General features: G+C 39.7%; 1 protein-coding gene across 1 annotated transcript in view; it reads left to right on the top strand.

Moving 5' to 3' along the window:
- The window catches only part of LOC148426762 (dynein axonemal heavy chain 11-like), a 19075-nt gene extending 2868 nt beyond the window's left edge, over positions 1-16207 (top strand). Inside the window, exons 5-28 of the mRNA XM_088409823.1 lie at positions 1-68; positions 673-855; positions 935-1036; positions 1157-1291; positions 2217-2390; positions 2493-2728; positions 2891-3013; positions 5748-5952; positions 6043-6207; positions 6403-6543; positions 6749-6919; positions 7330-7452; positions 7801-7994; positions 8069-8217; positions 8343-8470; positions 8795-9022; positions 9110-9301; positions 10246-10365; positions 10754-10996; positions 11069-11251; positions 11348-11463; positions 12522-12634; positions 12715-12855; positions 12958-16207. The exon at positions 1-68 is cut by the window's left edge and continues 76 nt beyond it. Of these exons, the coding sequence (XP_088265949.1) occupies positions 1-68; positions 673-855; positions 935-1036; positions 1157-1291; positions 2217-2390; positions 2493-2728; positions 2891-3013; positions 5748-5952; positions 6043-6207; positions 6403-6543; positions 6749-6919; positions 7330-7452; positions 7801-7994; positions 8069-8217; positions 8343-8470; positions 8795-9022; positions 9110-9301; positions 10246-10365; positions 10754-10996; positions 11069-11251; positions 11348-11463; positions 12522-12634; positions 12715-12855; positions 12958-13205 (3881 nt within the window). The 3' untranslated portion in view covers positions 13206-16207. The remainder of the gene's footprint in view (positions 69-672; positions 856-934; positions 1037-1156; positions 1292-2216; positions 2391-2492; positions 2729-2890; positions 3014-5747; positions 5953-6042; positions 6208-6402; positions 6544-6748; positions 6920-7329; positions 7453-7800; positions 7995-8068; positions 8218-8342; positions 8471-8794; positions 9023-9109; positions 9302-10245; positions 10366-10753; positions 10997-11068; positions 11252-11347; positions 11464-12521; positions 12635-12714; positions 12856-12957) is intronic.
- The last annotated feature ends 425 nt before the right edge of the window (positions 16208-16632 follow it).

The raw sequence follows: 16632 nt of genomic DNA, 5'->3' as shown, positions 1-16632 counted from the left end.
TACTGGCTCCTCGCGGTCGGGTACCTAAGGATCGGAGCTGGAAAGCAGCACGGGCCTTCATGGGCAAGGTTAAGCTGTCATCGCCTCAGTCACATCTGCCTGATGAATGCCAATCTAATTTTCGTGCCGGCCTTGACCCTGGCCCTGCTCGCCATCTCTCTCGTATACCTGCATTACAACAGGATGGCTCCATGAATATGCTCACACACTGTGGGGGGTGGGGTGGGGTTGGTAGGAGGGGGGCACGCGCTCAACACTCACCATTGACATGTTTTCAAGCCGTTAAATTTGAATGGGTCTCAGCTCTTTTTAGACTTGTTGTAATGGCAGAGCATAATATTTCTTTGAATTACTGTAATTTATTGTGCAGGAAAGCTCAACATTGTCTTCTGACTTTTTATTATGTTTCAGCTAAAAAAAAAAAAAAAAAAAAAAAATACCAGAACACAAGATTAACAAACAGACTGCCCATTATTGCTTTTAATTTAAAAAAAATAAAAATAATTGCTTTTTATAAATGTAAAGGTAATAAAAATGAATAAAAATAAATTAATAAAGAAAGAACGAAAGATTGACTGATTAATTATAGGCAGCCAGCCCAAGCGCGAAATTTACATCTATTTTGTAACATGTAAACACTTCAACTTATTTCTCTTACGTATGTTGTATCAGGTGGATGATTTTCTGCAGGCCCTGGTGTCATATGACAAGGAGCACATTCACGAGTCCTGTTTGAATGTGGTCAAACAGCATTACCTTAAAAAGCCAGACTTCCACCCTGATCAAGTTAGGACCAAATCTACAGCTGCAGCAGGACTCTGTGCCTGGACAATTAACATTGTTCGATACTATGAGGTTTGATACATATTTTCTCTCTACAATTTGCTTTTGTCTTGACACGTTTCATAACAAAAATGATTATTTGTTATAACAGATTTATTGTGAGGTCATTCCAAAAAGGCAAGCTTTAGCCCATGCTAATTCAGAACTAGAAAGTGCAACAATGAAACTACTTGCTGTGCAAAAGAAGTTGGAAGTGAGTGAAAATGGGTTTTTATATTACAATAAACTTAGCTACTTTGTTTTTTTTGTTTTTTTTTGGTCACATTTTATCAATGCTATTTTCTCTCTCTTTGCCCATTTTGTTGCTCTCCAGGATTTGGACGCTGACCTTCAGAATCTTACGGCTCAGTTTGAGAGTGCCACAGCTGAGAAAATCAGTTGTCAACAGGATGTAACCCGCACCAACCAGACCATCGAGCTGGCCAACCGACTAGTCAGGGGCTTAGAGGTAAACAGGGAGCAAAACTGAAGGCCTGAGGTGCTGGTTGCTGTAATTCTTGCTTAATTTACATTAGTCTCAATTAAGGTTTGGCAAGTTATCTTTGCTGTACAGCATTCATACTTGCAGTATATGAGAATGTCCACAAATGTGGCATGTTTGAAGATTAATAAAAATGCTTGTAAAGCAATCTTAATGTATGTAATATATGAGTTTGAACATGTTGCCATTGCTGTATAATTCCCCCAATATGTTATTTAAATCATTAACTTTGTGGTACTGTATATTCTTGTTATGGATGCTAATGTGAAATAAAAAATGACCATTCAAGTGGTCATTTCATAAGTTCGACTTTTTTAGCCCAGAAAATAAATGCGGTTTGCATAGAATGGCTTGGCTTTTACACATATCAAGATAAATGTTTTGTCTTTATGGCATTGACCTGGAAGCAATAGTGTTCCGACTAATAAATCAGGCCGTGTATATTTAATCATTATCTTACCTCAAAGCCCCAACAGCTGTTGGAAATTAACAACGTCTCTTCCCGGACTGAGTGATATTACGGGCAATCCATAATACATTAGAGTAAAATTATAGTGATTTTTAACTGTCTGAGAATTTATTATGTGACATATTTCAGATCCACGACCCCTTGTAAGAAAATGCCATGCGTGATTTATCGCTGTAAAGCTGTCACAGTCGTCGTATTGAATCTTTAGATTAATGACGTAGAGTGAATCTGAGATCAAACTTTAAGCACTGTTTCAAGAGATATGGTTTGATTTTCTTTGCCTGCTCAGTCTTTGATTAAGTGAATATTAAGCTTTGTTATTACACCGTCATTCTAAATGACTATTTTTTTATCTTTCATTTATGTAATCCTTTCACATAGAAATCAAGATCCTCTTTTTTGTCTGGTTCTTGTGTGTTTTAGTCAGAGAAGGAGCGTTGGTCGCAGACGCTTGTTCAGTATAAGGAGCAACAGAAAACGCTTTGTGGGGATGTCGCCCTCACTTCAGCATTTGTCTCCTACATGGGCTACTTTACCATGCAGTATCGTGCTGAACTTCTCACTGAAAAATGGATCCCCTTCCTTAAATCTCAGAAGGTAAAGCTTCATATCTGTCACACTGTTGCAATGAAACCTATTTTACATGCCTCATTACTGCCTCCATCGTTCGTCTGCATCAATCCCTGACTTCCGTTCCAGGTCTCTGTGCCGCTAACAGATGGCCTGGATCCCATCCTCATGCTTACGGATGATGCCACTGTGGCTGCTTGGCATAATCAGGGTCTGCCGAATGACAGGATGTCAACTGAGAATGCTGCCATCCTGACCACCAGTGAGCGCTGGCCGCTCATAGTGGACCCACAGCGCCAGGGCATCAAGTGGATTCGAAACCAGCAAGGCTCAACGTTGAGGGTGGTGCAACAAGGACAAAAAGGGTGAGAATGTACTGTGATGCAAAAGTGAATGAAGGAGATGGAGTCAGTTTTTTTTCGTTGCTGTTTTTGGTGTATTAGACTCATCCATTTCGCTTTACAGACAAAATTAGCACACAGAAGGATGATAATTTGCAATACTGATTTTGTTTTGTTATTCCACAGGTACATTGATGTAATTGAAGAGGCACTGGCTTGTGGTGAAACGGTCCTCATTGAAAATGTGCCAGAAAAATTCGACCCTGTTTTAGAGCCTCTCCTGGGCAAAAACACAACCAAAAGGGGACGGTTAGTTTTTTTTTTTTTTTTTTTTTTTTTTTTAATAAACCTGTAACATAGCAGTGCACCCAAAATGAATTATATCATTAATCTGCAACAGTATTTAGATTTTTCTTCTCGTCTAGTGGAACACAAATAGATGCATCAGCAATGGGTAAGTGGTTGAAGACGCTGAGATCAGATTACCAGATGTTTGAATCTCACTGAATACTCGAACATCCACGGACATAACGGAACACATTATTATAGCCTCTTCTTCAGATTATTAATGAATGCGCAGCGCGTGTTTCGAATCCATGGATGCAACATATTGATCCATACTTCAAGACAGGTGATAGATGTATATTTGTGTGTTCATATTCTTTAGGCCTGGTGAATATTGAACAGATGAGCCAGTGTAAAAGCAGAATGGAGAACTTTCATGGTTATGTATTAGGACTCACAAGAGAGGAAGTAGGAAACACTCAATGCAGTGGTATTCTATCATGATGCCAAACTCAATTTTGCATCAAAAATTTCATAACTATTTCCTGCGTGTTAAATATTTGTCTACTTGTCTTTAAAATTCCTTTTGGCTCTAACATTTTTTTTTTGTTATGATTGAGTTCTAATTAGTGTGGAAGCCTCTACTTTTATGGGGTTTTTTTCGGCATTTGTTCTGGAATTCAAAGCCACATTTGATTTATGTTAATCAGATCTATACTTCTCAATGTTATAGACTAGGGATGAGGTGAGACACAAATCTCACAAGACAAGATGTCTCATGACAGTTTGTCCACCAGAACAAGACGAGACAAGATTTTATTTTTTGGGAAAATTTGTAATATAAAATATGTAATTGTGGATGTTGAGGACAAGACTTGGCCACCGCTGCATTAACAGAAGAGCCATGTTTGTTGTATGCTCATTTTTCAAATGCTGCTGCAATACCACCTGCAGCTAAGTTACTTCCTCTTACTGAATAATTTGATAAAATGTGTACAGCATGTGTTGGCTGCAATGTATGGTATATTTTCCAAGTGCTACAAATGGTCTTTTTTATATATCAATGTTTTACCATTATTTTCATAATATAACAATAAAAACAAAAATGTAGCCACACAGGTACGATAAATATTCAGAGCATCCTGTATTTTTCCTTTGGGGATGCAGCTATTGACTGTTATGGTATGTAGATATCCTACTGAAATACCAACCAAGAATCGGAAATTTGGGTTAAAAAAAAAAAAAAAAAAAAAATTCTTAGCAGAAATACAATTTTTAAACAGGAGGCAAAACATTCACTTGTACAGCATTGCACACATGGCCTTTACTCTGATCTGTGTATGCATATGAATCTTCTTTTTGCGTGATCTTTTTGCATGTACTTCCTCTGATGTCCTGTCTGTCCTAAAAACACAATTTATCATATTAGATCTGATTATCAGTTTATCTCTTGTAGATGACCCGCACACTTGTTTCTGTCGATGATTAATACAACCAGCAGGGCCCGTCATGATGGATCTGGTGGGGCTTCACAGCTGAAGTTCATTAATAATTGGAATGTTGTAGTGTGTGAAGTAATGAATACTAATTATTCCTTTCATGGCTGACGGAAGACTACAAGACAATCCATCAGCAAACTTTAATTTGGTGGAGTAATGGTTCTATCAATAGTACATTAATTCTGGCTTGTGAAGATAAAGAGTTGAACCCGATTAGGACGCGAGAAATCCGCGCTGTAGAACCATGGCCTTGCCTGCCATCTAAGTGGCAATTAGAGAAAAATGAATAGAAACCAGGTTCGTCAAGGCTGTGCTAATTTAATTGAAATGCAGAGGCAGTTACATATTGTCTATGGAGGTAGCAGTCATTTATATTTACCATATATTTCAGACTATTAAGGTTTTTCCAGACAACCGGTGAAAATGCATCATGAAAAAAAACATCAACAACAACAACAAGCTGCACATTAAATCACAATTTAGTGACATTTATTTTACTCAAAACAAGATTAGGTACAGTAGAGCTAGCGTCACGCTTATGCCCTTTCACCCACTCTTCATCAAGCTCCATATTGTCTTCAAATTTCTCCTGATGTAAAAATTCTTACCTGTCACATACCTCATCAATGCATCCCTGCACAGAATCTAACATTGGCCTTCTTTCCAACCAAAAGTCTTGACATTTGGACAATGAGCCGGCTGTTTTTCAACTCTCAACCTCTGAAACCTCCTCTCTATAAAAGACACTAAAATTATTTAGCCGTTTTCAGCAGAAAAAAAGAGTTAATGCAGTATATTGTTTATAACTATGTAAGGATAAGTGGCTATAGACGTTAGATGGATGGATGGATGGATGGATGGATGGATGGATGGATGGATGGATGGATGGATGGATGTGGCTAAAAGATGAATGATGGATAGTTGTCACATTTGCAAATATGTCTTTTTGTGAATATTTGTCTATAATGAACTTTCATACAAAATGACCATAATGTAATGTTTTCCTGACAAATGTGAAATGCCAGTAATAATTTTGATAATCCCACTTTGAGTCTTCTTGATTTTGGTGTGAGGTTATCTGTAATTTCTTTTTCACCTGTGGAGGCCTTTGAGACTGTGGTGATGCATTTCTGTACAAATATACTTGACTTGACTTTGGTACAAGTTTTATTTGAATATTTTGACACAATCCATCGGTATACCAGATTATTTATTTATTTATTTTATTTATTTTTTTTTTTATGCGTTTTCCCATCCAGGTACATTCAGATTGGTGGAAAGGAGTGTGAATACAATAGTAATTTCCATCTTATTCTGCACACCAAACTGGCCAATCCCCATTTTCCTCCTGAGCTGCAGGCTCAAACAACCCTCATCAACTTCACGGTGACCCCGGCCGGTCTGGAGGAGCAACTGCTGGGACAGGTGGTGTCCCAGGAAAGGCCTGACCTTGAAGACTTGAAGGTAAAACTACATTGTCATTTCGTCCATTTATATGAGGCTTCAGTCCCAGAATTCTTAGAGGAATCTCTGTCTTGCATACTCTTGTCAAAGATGGAGCTGACCAGGCAGCAGAACCACTTTAAGATTGAGCTTAAAAGGCTGGAGGATGACCTGCTGAGTCGCCTCTCTACAGCCTGCGGTAATTTCCTGTGTGATATTTCTCTGGTGGAGCAACTTGAAATCACCAAGAGCACAGCTGCCCACATTCAAGACAAAGTATGACCAATCATATTTCAGTCTTGCAATTCTTTTATCAGTCAAGTGTTTTGAGTGCAGTGCTTCCTGCAACCTGTGACTCATTTTTTATTGAATTTGTAGTAAACGTTATGCAGTTGGAAATATATGTAATGAACAGCTTTTGGAGCATGACTGAGAGCCTCATAGCTCATTCTGTGTGTTTGGAACACACAGGTGGTGGAGGCCCGAGAGAATGAGACAAAGATCAACGAGGCTCGGGAAATATACCGCCCTGCTGCTGAGAGAGCATCACTCCTCTTCTTCATCATCAATGACCTCAACAAAATTAACCCCATGTACCAGTTTTCTCTCAAGGTATTATAGCCTTTTACCCCTGAAATCCTATCAGTGCGCACTCCATTTTCTCAAACTAATTATTCGATTAGTAGTCAAATTCTTAATTGTGAATTTTAGGGTATTTTTATTAATTTTACCACAACAGTGTACTTTAGCTTTTCATTTTGTGTCAATCTACTTTGAAGGTGCTTTTATATACGCTGTTTATTTTACTCTCTTGCAGAGCTTTATCTTGGTATTTAGCAATGCAATGGATTGCGTGGAATGTGAGGAGGATGTAAGCAGTCGAGTGGCTGCTCTCACCGAGGCCATCACCTATTCTGTATTCCTGCACACCAGCCAAGGCCTGTTTGAGAGAGACAAGTTAACCTTCTTGTCACACGCCGCATTCCAGGTGAGAGACTTTGGGCCGCCTTAGAGGTGGAGCATCCTGTCACCCTGATCAATCAAAATATATTTCTGCCCTCACATTAACTTCAATTAAAATCAGTCAGCAGGACTATACGCCACTATTGATTACCTATCATCTCTCGCTCGCCAGCTGCTGTTCAGACAGTCGGTTCTGACAAGGGGGCTGGTTCTGGTGGCGTGATGGAATTACATGTCTCTGTGGCAACTTTTTTTACTTCAAGGAAACAGCTTAGTCATGAAAGCAGTTGTTCATGTCACTATTTTACCCTCTAAAGTAGTATTCACCTGGATGTAGCGATGTTCTTTTTTTCAATTAGGTTTTGCAACTTTGAATATCCTTGAAAATGACTGATAAGACATGAATGCATCATCACAAAATACTCTCCCTTTCAGATTCAGCTGAAGCAGAACCTGATTGATGCACAGGAGTTTGACTTTCTTCTGCGTTTCCCGGTGGAAGCTAGTAAAGTTAGCCCTGTGTCCTTCCTGTCACCACATGCCTGGGGAGCCATCAAGGTACCAGAATTGTTCAATATATATCCTACTTGCTTTTGTAAAGAGAGTTGATGTTGTGGGCGGCTCGGCGAAAGAGTGGTTAGCAGGTCTGCCTCACAGTTCAGAGTCCCGAGTTCAATTCCAGCTCGCTTCGGCCTTCCTGTGTGGAGATTGCTTGTTCTCCCCGAGCTCACGTGGTTTGTCTCTGAGCCTACCACCCCCCCCCCCCCCCCCCCCCCCCCCAAGAAAAATGCATAATAGGTGTATTGGACACTGTAAATTGTCCTTAGGTGTGATTGGGTGTGTGAGTGGTTGTTGCGGCTAGAGAGAATGGATGGATGGCATTGACATTTAATCATGTGACTATAGAGTATTTCTTCAATGGAGGAGTTTAATGGACTGGACCGAGACATTGAAAGTTCACACAAGCGCTGGAGGAAGATCGTTGAATCCAGTTGTCCTGAAGAGGAAAGCCTTCCGCAGGACTGGAAAAATAAGCATTGCATTCAGAAGCTTATTATTCTGAGAGCTCTGCGCCCTGATAGAGTGATGTACATGCTAAGGTATATACAAGATCGTGCATATCCATGGTTGTAATCAGCGTACAATATGACAATGACCTTTAATTACCTGGCAGGAATTATGTGCGGGACTGCATGGGAGTGAAATATGTTGAGACTGCAAGGTTGGAATTTGACAAGTTGTTTGAAAGTAGCAGCGCTTCAACACCTGTTTTTTTCATCCTTTCACCTGGTGTCAATCCACTTAAAGATGTTGAGAAACTAGGTATGACTCTCACGCCAAGGTCCAGTATCTGCAAGTTTTTTCTCTGTGAGGAAATAGTCTCAAATAGTCTCTTGTTTTTTTGTGTTTTTTTTTTTTTTTTTAATCAAATACATATTTCTGTACAGGATTAATGATGGGATTGTCACTCGAGTTGGGCAATTTGCACAATGTTTCCCTGGGACAAGGACAGGAAGACGTAGCTGAAAGGGTGCTCAAGAAGTCTTCTAAACTTGGACATTGGGTCATTCTGCAGGTAAGATTTCCTTTTCGCTTCTTGGCTATTGTAATCTATTTACACCAAGCTGTTCTTTCAGTGCATGCAACTAATGATATTATCTCTCCCGAAGTGGGAAATAGATTCTATTTGGTTCAATAAAAAACATAATTGGCTGGATCAGCCCTATAAATGCCTCCTTTGAAAGGAGAAGCAGGCAGCCAGGCCGCTCCCTCCGAGTTGTCTTAATAATTACGAATGAAGGAAGACATTTTTACAATGATCTTTTCAAAATGACTACCCTGAGTCTAAAAAAACAACAAACTGATATAAAGATATTTAAGATATAATTTGACTCCATAGAATGTTCATCTGGTAGCACGCTGGCTTCCTACTCTAGAAGGTTTACTGGAGAGTGAGGCCATAGATTGTCACCCCAGCTACAGAGTTTTCATCACTGGGGAACCAGCACCAAGCCCTGAGCAGCACATAATCCCCAGAGGCATTCTCGAGAATGCAATCAAAATAACCAATGAGCCTCCAACTGGTATGAATCCAAGTCTACATGCAGCCCTCAACAACTTCACTCAAGTATGTCCATTGAAGGAATAATTTGTACTAAAAATCAGTTTGGGGACAGTTTAAAATTTGTGGGGTTTTTTGTTTTGTTTTTTTCAGGAGACTTTGGACATGTGCTCACGAGAGCAGGAATTCAACTCCATGTTGTTCTCTCTCTGCTTCTTTCATGCTTGTGTCACTGAGCGTCGGCGGTTTGGCCCTCAAGGGTGGAACCACAAGTACCCGTTTAGCACAGGAGACCTCACAATCTCAGCTAATGTTTTGTTCAACTACTTGGAGACTAACACCAAGGTAAGTTAGTTAAACTTTAACCATTGTTTTTTTTTTTACGTTTTTAAAAACCCTAACCCCTGTAATTCATTTTAATTAGGGCCTAACAGATAAATCAGTTGGCCATTGCTCTTTTCTTTGTAATATTTCCTTTTAAATCGACCAATTAATCAGTAATTCAATTTTTCTTTTTGCCAAAAATTGTCTTGGGTATCGGTCTTAAAAAAAATCCGTCAGTCAGACACTAGTTATAATTATAATAAAAAAAAATGCAATTTTTCACAGTAGGTAATTCAAATTAATTTGTGTAATGTTTTCACTCTTATGATGGATACTGTTGATTCCCATTATTTTGCATTTGTACTTGCGCAACCTATTATTTAGCTTTATTTAATGGCGACAAAAAAATCTATTCCCTGCAGTACTCACAGCTGCTAATGTGTTTCTCTTAGAGCTTCTATTAAACCGGTCAGAACCAATCACGTCTCCAAGGTGTTCTGCCCTCCAAAAAACGAATGTCCTTCATTATGTTAACCAAACAGTAACCTGTATGTGCGTATACAGAGAATTCATTAGGAGAGCAATGAAGCGTCGTCCTAAATGTAATTACATGCAGCCAGTGTGACAGTTCACAACGCTACATAAGTGATCACTGCAATTAGAGCTGACGAAGGAAGCAATTTGCAAAACAATACACGTACAAATGATTGTGAACCTCCAGCTTTTGTAATTTGTTATGAAGCACAGGTTATCTTCTCCCTCTTTAACCTCTCGGAGGTTCTCATCATCATCTGTTGAGGGGAAAACTTGTCACACATCACATCTGTGTGTTTCAAAAAGCATTTTCTTTAAGTTACGTGGATTTATTACAGACAGATACAATTATTGTTCTTGCTTGATTAATCAATTAAGTCATATATATCTTTTTTTTCCATATATAAACTATGTGGCTTAAGTTTATGCAGGTACCATGGGAAGATCTGTGTTATCTTTTTGGGGAGATCATGTATGGTGGACACATTACTAATAACTGGGACAGAAGGCTGTGTAAGGCTTATCTGCAAGAGGTTATGAATCCTAAAATGGTGAGTCAGGGTCATTTATTTCCATTTGCATTTGTATGATATAACACTGGTTTAAGAAGTTTGTTTTTCAGCCTGTGGAGTATGGTCTCTGAAGTATGTATATATACATTCATATATATATATATATATATATATATATATATATATATATATATATATATATATATATATATATATATATATATATATATATATATATGCAAAGAATAACTGATTTTGTTTTTTTTTGTCTTAACCAATGGAGCTGTCAGTATCACATCACACTGAAGAAACATTTGACCAATACCATGTTTGTTTTTTCTATGTTCATCAAATAAGGTTGCCTTGCTGTCCTACTGAATTCAGTGCACAAGCCATGGTGCTTTTTAATGTAGTTTTCTCTTGTTAGTTTGAAGGGGAGCTCTATCTATGTCCTGGCTTCATGTTTCCTCCATTCATGGACCACTGTGGGTACCATGCCTATATTGATGAGCATCTTCCACCTGAGAGCCCTTGTTTGTACGGCTTGCATCCAAATGCGGAGCTTGAATGTCTCACACTCTCCTCGGACAGTCTCTTAAAGACACTACTTGAGCTGCAGCCACAGGACTCCTCCACAGGAGATGGGGCGGTATCAAGCACTGAAGAGAAGGTGTGGCCTCATTTTGTAAGAACTTGCTCACTTGCTTAAGTCATCAAAAAATGTTCTCCGTATTTTGGTCAGGTTAAGTCTATCATTGAAGACCTTCTCGACAAGCTTCCTGAGCCGTATAACATGGCGGAGATGCTGGTTAAGGCAACAGAGCGAAGCCCGTACATTTCAGTCTGTTTGCAAGAGTGTGAACGTATGAATATTCTACTGGGGGAAATCAAGAAAACTCTTGAGGAACTTGATCTTGGACTGAAGGTAGTGTCCAAAGGTTCTCTTTGGTCATCAGTATCGATATACATATACACTACACTATTCATTCAGATTTTATATTCAGATTTTATGTTTTTACAGGGAGAGCTCACCATGTCTCTCAACATGGAGAGTCTGCAGTCAGCTTTGTTCAATGATACTGTTCCGGATTCCTGGGCCAGATTGGCATATGCCTCCACAAAATCACTTACAAGATGGTAAACAAGGCTGCATTCTCTTTTACTTTGATTTTTCATGAGTGTTGCTCACTACTGGCTTTTAAACGGTTTAAAGTCCTAATGTATGGTATATACTGTAAAATAGCCAGCACATGTATGAGTATAGTGAGACAGTGGCGAGTGCTGTAAGTACGACAGAAGAGTTCAAGGCGGAGATGGGACTACATCAATGATCAGCTCTGAGGCCCTTCTTGTTAACTATTATAATGTACAGTACAGTCTGACAGATCACATAAGACAGAAATCTCCATGCACTATGATGTTTGCAGTTGACATTATGATCTGTAGTGAGAATAGAGAACAGGTTGAGGAGAAGCTAGAGAGATGGCGGTTGTCTCTGGAAAAGAAAGGAATGAATGTTAGCCTCAACAAGACGGAGTATATGTGTGTGAATGAGATGGACTCAATTGGCAGAGGATACAGGGAGAAAAGAGAAAGAAGGTGGAGGATTTTAAGCATTACGGGTGAACAGTCCAGAACAGTGTGGAAAAGTGGTGAACAAGCATGTGCAGTCAGGCTGGAATAGGTGGAGAAAAGTGTCAGGTGTGACCAGAAATTCTGATGTTCTCTCTGGGAGTGACCAGGACGGGTAGAGTCAGGAAAGAGTACATCAGAGGGACAGACAGCACATGTGAAAGGTTTTGGAGATAAAGTAAGAGAGGCCAGACTTAGATCGTTTGGACCTGTCCAGAGGACAGACAATGAATATATAGGTAGAGGGATGCTGTTTTTTTGTTTGTTTGTTTTTTTTGAGGAACCCAAAGATGAGGTTTATTGATGTTGTGAAAGAGGGCATGATCACAGTTGGTGTGAGGGAAGAGGATGCAGGAGACACGGTTAGATGGAGGCAATTGTTTTGCTGTGGAAACCTGTGAAGGGAAGAGCTGAAAACAGAAGAAAACAATTTTGAGGTGATCGATAATCCACTATATCACCTTTGTTTTACCTTTTTATTTGAAATTAAACTCACTGGTAGTAGAATTTCATGTTATTCCGTTCACTAATTAAGTTGTCTTGCTACTTTTTTTGTGTTTTAGGTTCAGTGATATTAAGTGTAGCTGTCGGGAACTGGACAGCTGGACACAGGACTTTGGTCTACCTGCTGTTGTTTGGCTCTCAGGCCTCTTCAACCCACAGTCTTTCCTCACCGGTGAGATCTCAAACGTTGCAAAGCAGATAATGAATTGATAACCCGCTCTTCTGAGAGTTAAACGTTTTGATTTGTGACAGCTATTCTGCAGAGCATTGCTCGTAAGAATCAGTGGCCTCTGGATAAAATGACGTTGACTGTTGATGTGACAAAGAAGACGAAAGACGATTTTGGGCATCCACCACGGGAGGGGGCCTACATTCATGGCCTCTTCATAGAAGGTAGAATTAATACACTGTCTATTCCTTGCTGAATGACAACATTCAAAATGGTTGGAATTAGAACTTGGACCCTAACTTATATTGTGCCCCATGTTGCTTCAGGAGCACGTTGGGATACTCCCTTGGGAGTCATCGCAGAGGCAGTTTTGAGGGATCTGACCCCTCCCATGCCTGTATTATATGTAAGAGCTGTACCGGCAGAAGAGCAGGAGCTTAAAAACACCTACGCGTGTCCTGTGTACCGCACAAAACATCGCGGAGCCACATATGTTTGGACGTTTTACCTCCGAAATAGACAACCTCCAGCTAAGTGGATTCTAGCTGGTGTGGCCTTGCTGCTTTCAGTGTGACACTTCATGAAATGAAAATAGTACAGTCGGCCCCCGGCTTACGAGCACCCTGATTTACGAACAATTCGCCTTACGAGCGTGGATCAGGGAGATTTTTGTCCTCCGCTTACGAACAATCCTCTCGCCTTACGAGCATTCCGACATTCTAGCCATTGAGTGTGTAGAAAGTTCTCGCTTAACTGCGTCAACAAATTCAGCAGTTGCGTCATTTTAAATCATTAGTACATACTTGTGGCAGTAACGTAAACGCTATTGCTCTTACAATGTCACACTGACTGTCTCACTCACGGTGTCTAAATATATTACCATTTAAGTGTAGTGTTTGTACAGCTAAAGGGAAAAACAGCTGACATGAAATTAAATGTGCCGATTGCAGGACAAAGAATTGTCATTGGTTTAAATGTGTGTTTTTTTTTAAATTAATTGTCAATACATTCCAACCGTTTAAAAAAAAAAGTGCGAATAATTATCAGTCAGTCAAGGAGACGCCAATATGCTATTGGTCGATTAAGGTCACCCGGTCTCACTCACGGAGATGCTATTGGCCGGCGTTACACGTCAATCACAGAAATGCCGATATGCTATTGGCCGAACGCCTTTATCTAGCTTGATGGGACAGGTTGGAAGGAAGGAGACAAAATGAGTGAAAAACGGAATGTTTTGAAGACTTTGCAAACTTTATCTGTTAGACATAGCTTCTAAAATTACTAGCAGCGGTAAAGGAAGAAATAAGAGGATGATGTTTTAGTATCTCCGTGATTTGCACCCTGACTGAAAGAGTTACTGTAACACTGTAAGACCAATAGCATATGTGCGTCGCGCGCTGTGTCCGAGCGTAGGTCTGCTCTCTGATACGGGTGGTATTATAGTACCATCCAGTAGATGCTTGACATAATTGCAAGTCATGTCAATCGAGCAACCTCCCAACATGCTTTGGGGCAGCGCCATTGTTGCAATACTGTGAGCTGAACCGAACAGTAAGCTGATGCTCGAACAATCTATAAGTGTGGTGCCTTGTTAATATGACACATGCAAACCCTCCCCTCCGCCACCACCCAGCTCAATGCACGTCGGGAAAAACAGCTGACTTGAAATTAAGTGTGCCGATTGCAGGACAAAGAATCGTCACAAGTTTAAATGTGTTTTAATCAATAAGATGTCAATACATTCCAACCGTTTAAAAAAAACGTGCCAATAAGTATCAGTCAGTCAAGGAGACGCCAATATGCTATTGGTCGATTAAGGTCACCCGGTCTCACTCACGGAGATGCTATTGGCCGACGTCACACGTCAATCACAGAAGTGCCGATATGCTATTGGCCGAACGCTTTTATCTAGCTTGATGGCACAGCTGGTTGGGATGGAAGGAAGAAGAGAAAACCCTGACTGAAAAAGTTACTGTGACACTGTAAGACCAATAGCATATCTGCTTGACCGTGTTGACTTTAAGCTTTCGCCTCTGCTCCCCTCTGCTTATCTCAGCTCAAGTCACGTCTTTCCAAAAGTAAAAATCATTTTTCCTTTGTATTTGTTATTTAATGCAACTGTACAGTAGATTATGTCACTCAATATTAATATATTGTTTTTACCTAAGGCTTCTGCGCGCGTTGCACGCATTCACGAATTAACATGGGTTTGGATTGCCCGCTATACGAGCATTTCGAGATACGAGCGTAGTCGCTGAACGGATTAAGTTCGTAACCCGGGGGCCCACTGTATTTGTTTTGCCAATAGGATTATTATGCAATGTTTTGCATAACACGTTGAAAACAGTAATTGTAGTCATAGTCCTATGTTGAAAACAGTTTTTGTCGTCATAGTCCTATTTTTTTAACTAAAGTTTACTTAGACTCAAGCTTCCATTACTTTTCCTATTTTTGTATTTGTTCGATATTTGTTGGTGTCACTGATCTTTCATCATGTTTTTTTTTTTTTTAAATTTCAAAAATTTGAGCAAACATCACATGCCACATGTTTAAAGCTCATGTCATCCAGACACTGCTGGACTTCGCACCTGAGATGGTTCAAGCCATTCGTGATTTGTTGGGAGCTTATGTCTCCATTTGAGACCATGTAATTCTGGATAGGGAGCATATTTTATTGGAAGGTCAAGATTAAAAAAAGCTTGCTGCTTGCCCTCTACTAACTGAATGATACACAATGCCGTCTGGAGAGTTCCCTGCTTGAATTCCCAGGAGATGATGTGCATGGTTGCTATTGACTTTTAAATGAGGTGCATTTGACATTGACCTTTTGTACGGCTTCGGCAGAATACTAACAGACTAGTGTAATTCATTCGACTGGGCCTACAGAAGAAACCTATTCAAAGACATTGATGGCTTTCAATGAGACAGCAACCCATCAGATTACACATCTGTTATCGGCCTGTTCTTTGCTCAGATGAACCAAAATAACCCAAAATCTCTAACCAGACTCCTTTAAGCTAATTGAAAACACATACGCGCGATAAAAATAATATAAACATGACGATATAATTGTTTTGAAAGAAATTAGCACGATGAATAAATGTCTTGTATGTACTAATCATCAAGTGTTCAGTTTGAATTTTTACAACTGTTGCAAGTTATAATTGGTATGATGAGAAGGTTAGTGCTCATGCTTTTTTTTTCTTTTTTTATTACGCTAATGGCTGTGGTCCTGCTAATTTTGCCCTGCATCCCTTGTAGCAACTGACAGAATCATGTAGGAAGAAAGATTGACTGTAGTTTGTATCACACGCAGGAAATGAAGAAGTCGTCTTCCCAGTAGTATCTCTTCAATTTCCCTCTCTTCCTCTCATTAGCGTCCCACAGCAACTAGCCAGTCATTTGATGACAGGGAAATGATAACGTGCCCAATGTATTGGGGCAGAAATGGCAGGGTACACTGGGCCCAACACAGCAGGGGCCATGCTGCAGTTTGTCATGTTAAAAGGCTAACAAGGACACCTGGTTAACGTCATGAAGACTCTATGCTGATGGATGGATGTGATGGTGCAAATACAAACTTCACTGCTTTCTACTCCTTTTAGACCAGCAGTAGGCCTACACATTGTTTTGGTGTCTTTTTTTGTATAGTCTACGTTTGAGGTAAACCTTTGAACAGTCAATCCATTCTTTGCTCATGTACAAGTCATAACAGGAAAATGTCAGACATTACTCTCTAAATGCAGTAGTATGCATAACACTGTAAACTACAACCCCCTCTCCAAATACATTTACTTTTGATTTTTTTATTACAGTTTTTTTAATCGGATCCTATTGCATACCTGAAGTATTTTACCAGGGGTGTCAAACCAGTTTTAGCTTGCAGGTCACACGGAGGAAAATCTATTCCCAAGTAGGCCGGATTCATAAAATCATGGCATATATTTATATAATTTAAAACCAGAACTTCAAATTCATTATTCTTTTTTTGATACAGTCCA

Source organism: Hippichthys cyanospilos, chromosome 3, assembly GCF_059441005.1.
Source record: "Hippichthys cyanospilos isolate Australia breed blue-spotted pipefish chromosome 3, RoL_Hcya_1.0, whole genome shotgun sequence".
Taxonomy (NCBI): domain Eukaryota; kingdom Metazoa; phylum Chordata; class Actinopteri; order Syngnathiformes; family Syngnathidae; genus Hippichthys; species Hippichthys cyanospilos.
Note: the sequence above shows the minus strand (reverse complement) of the source record. Positions and strands in the feature narration are given on the sequence as shown.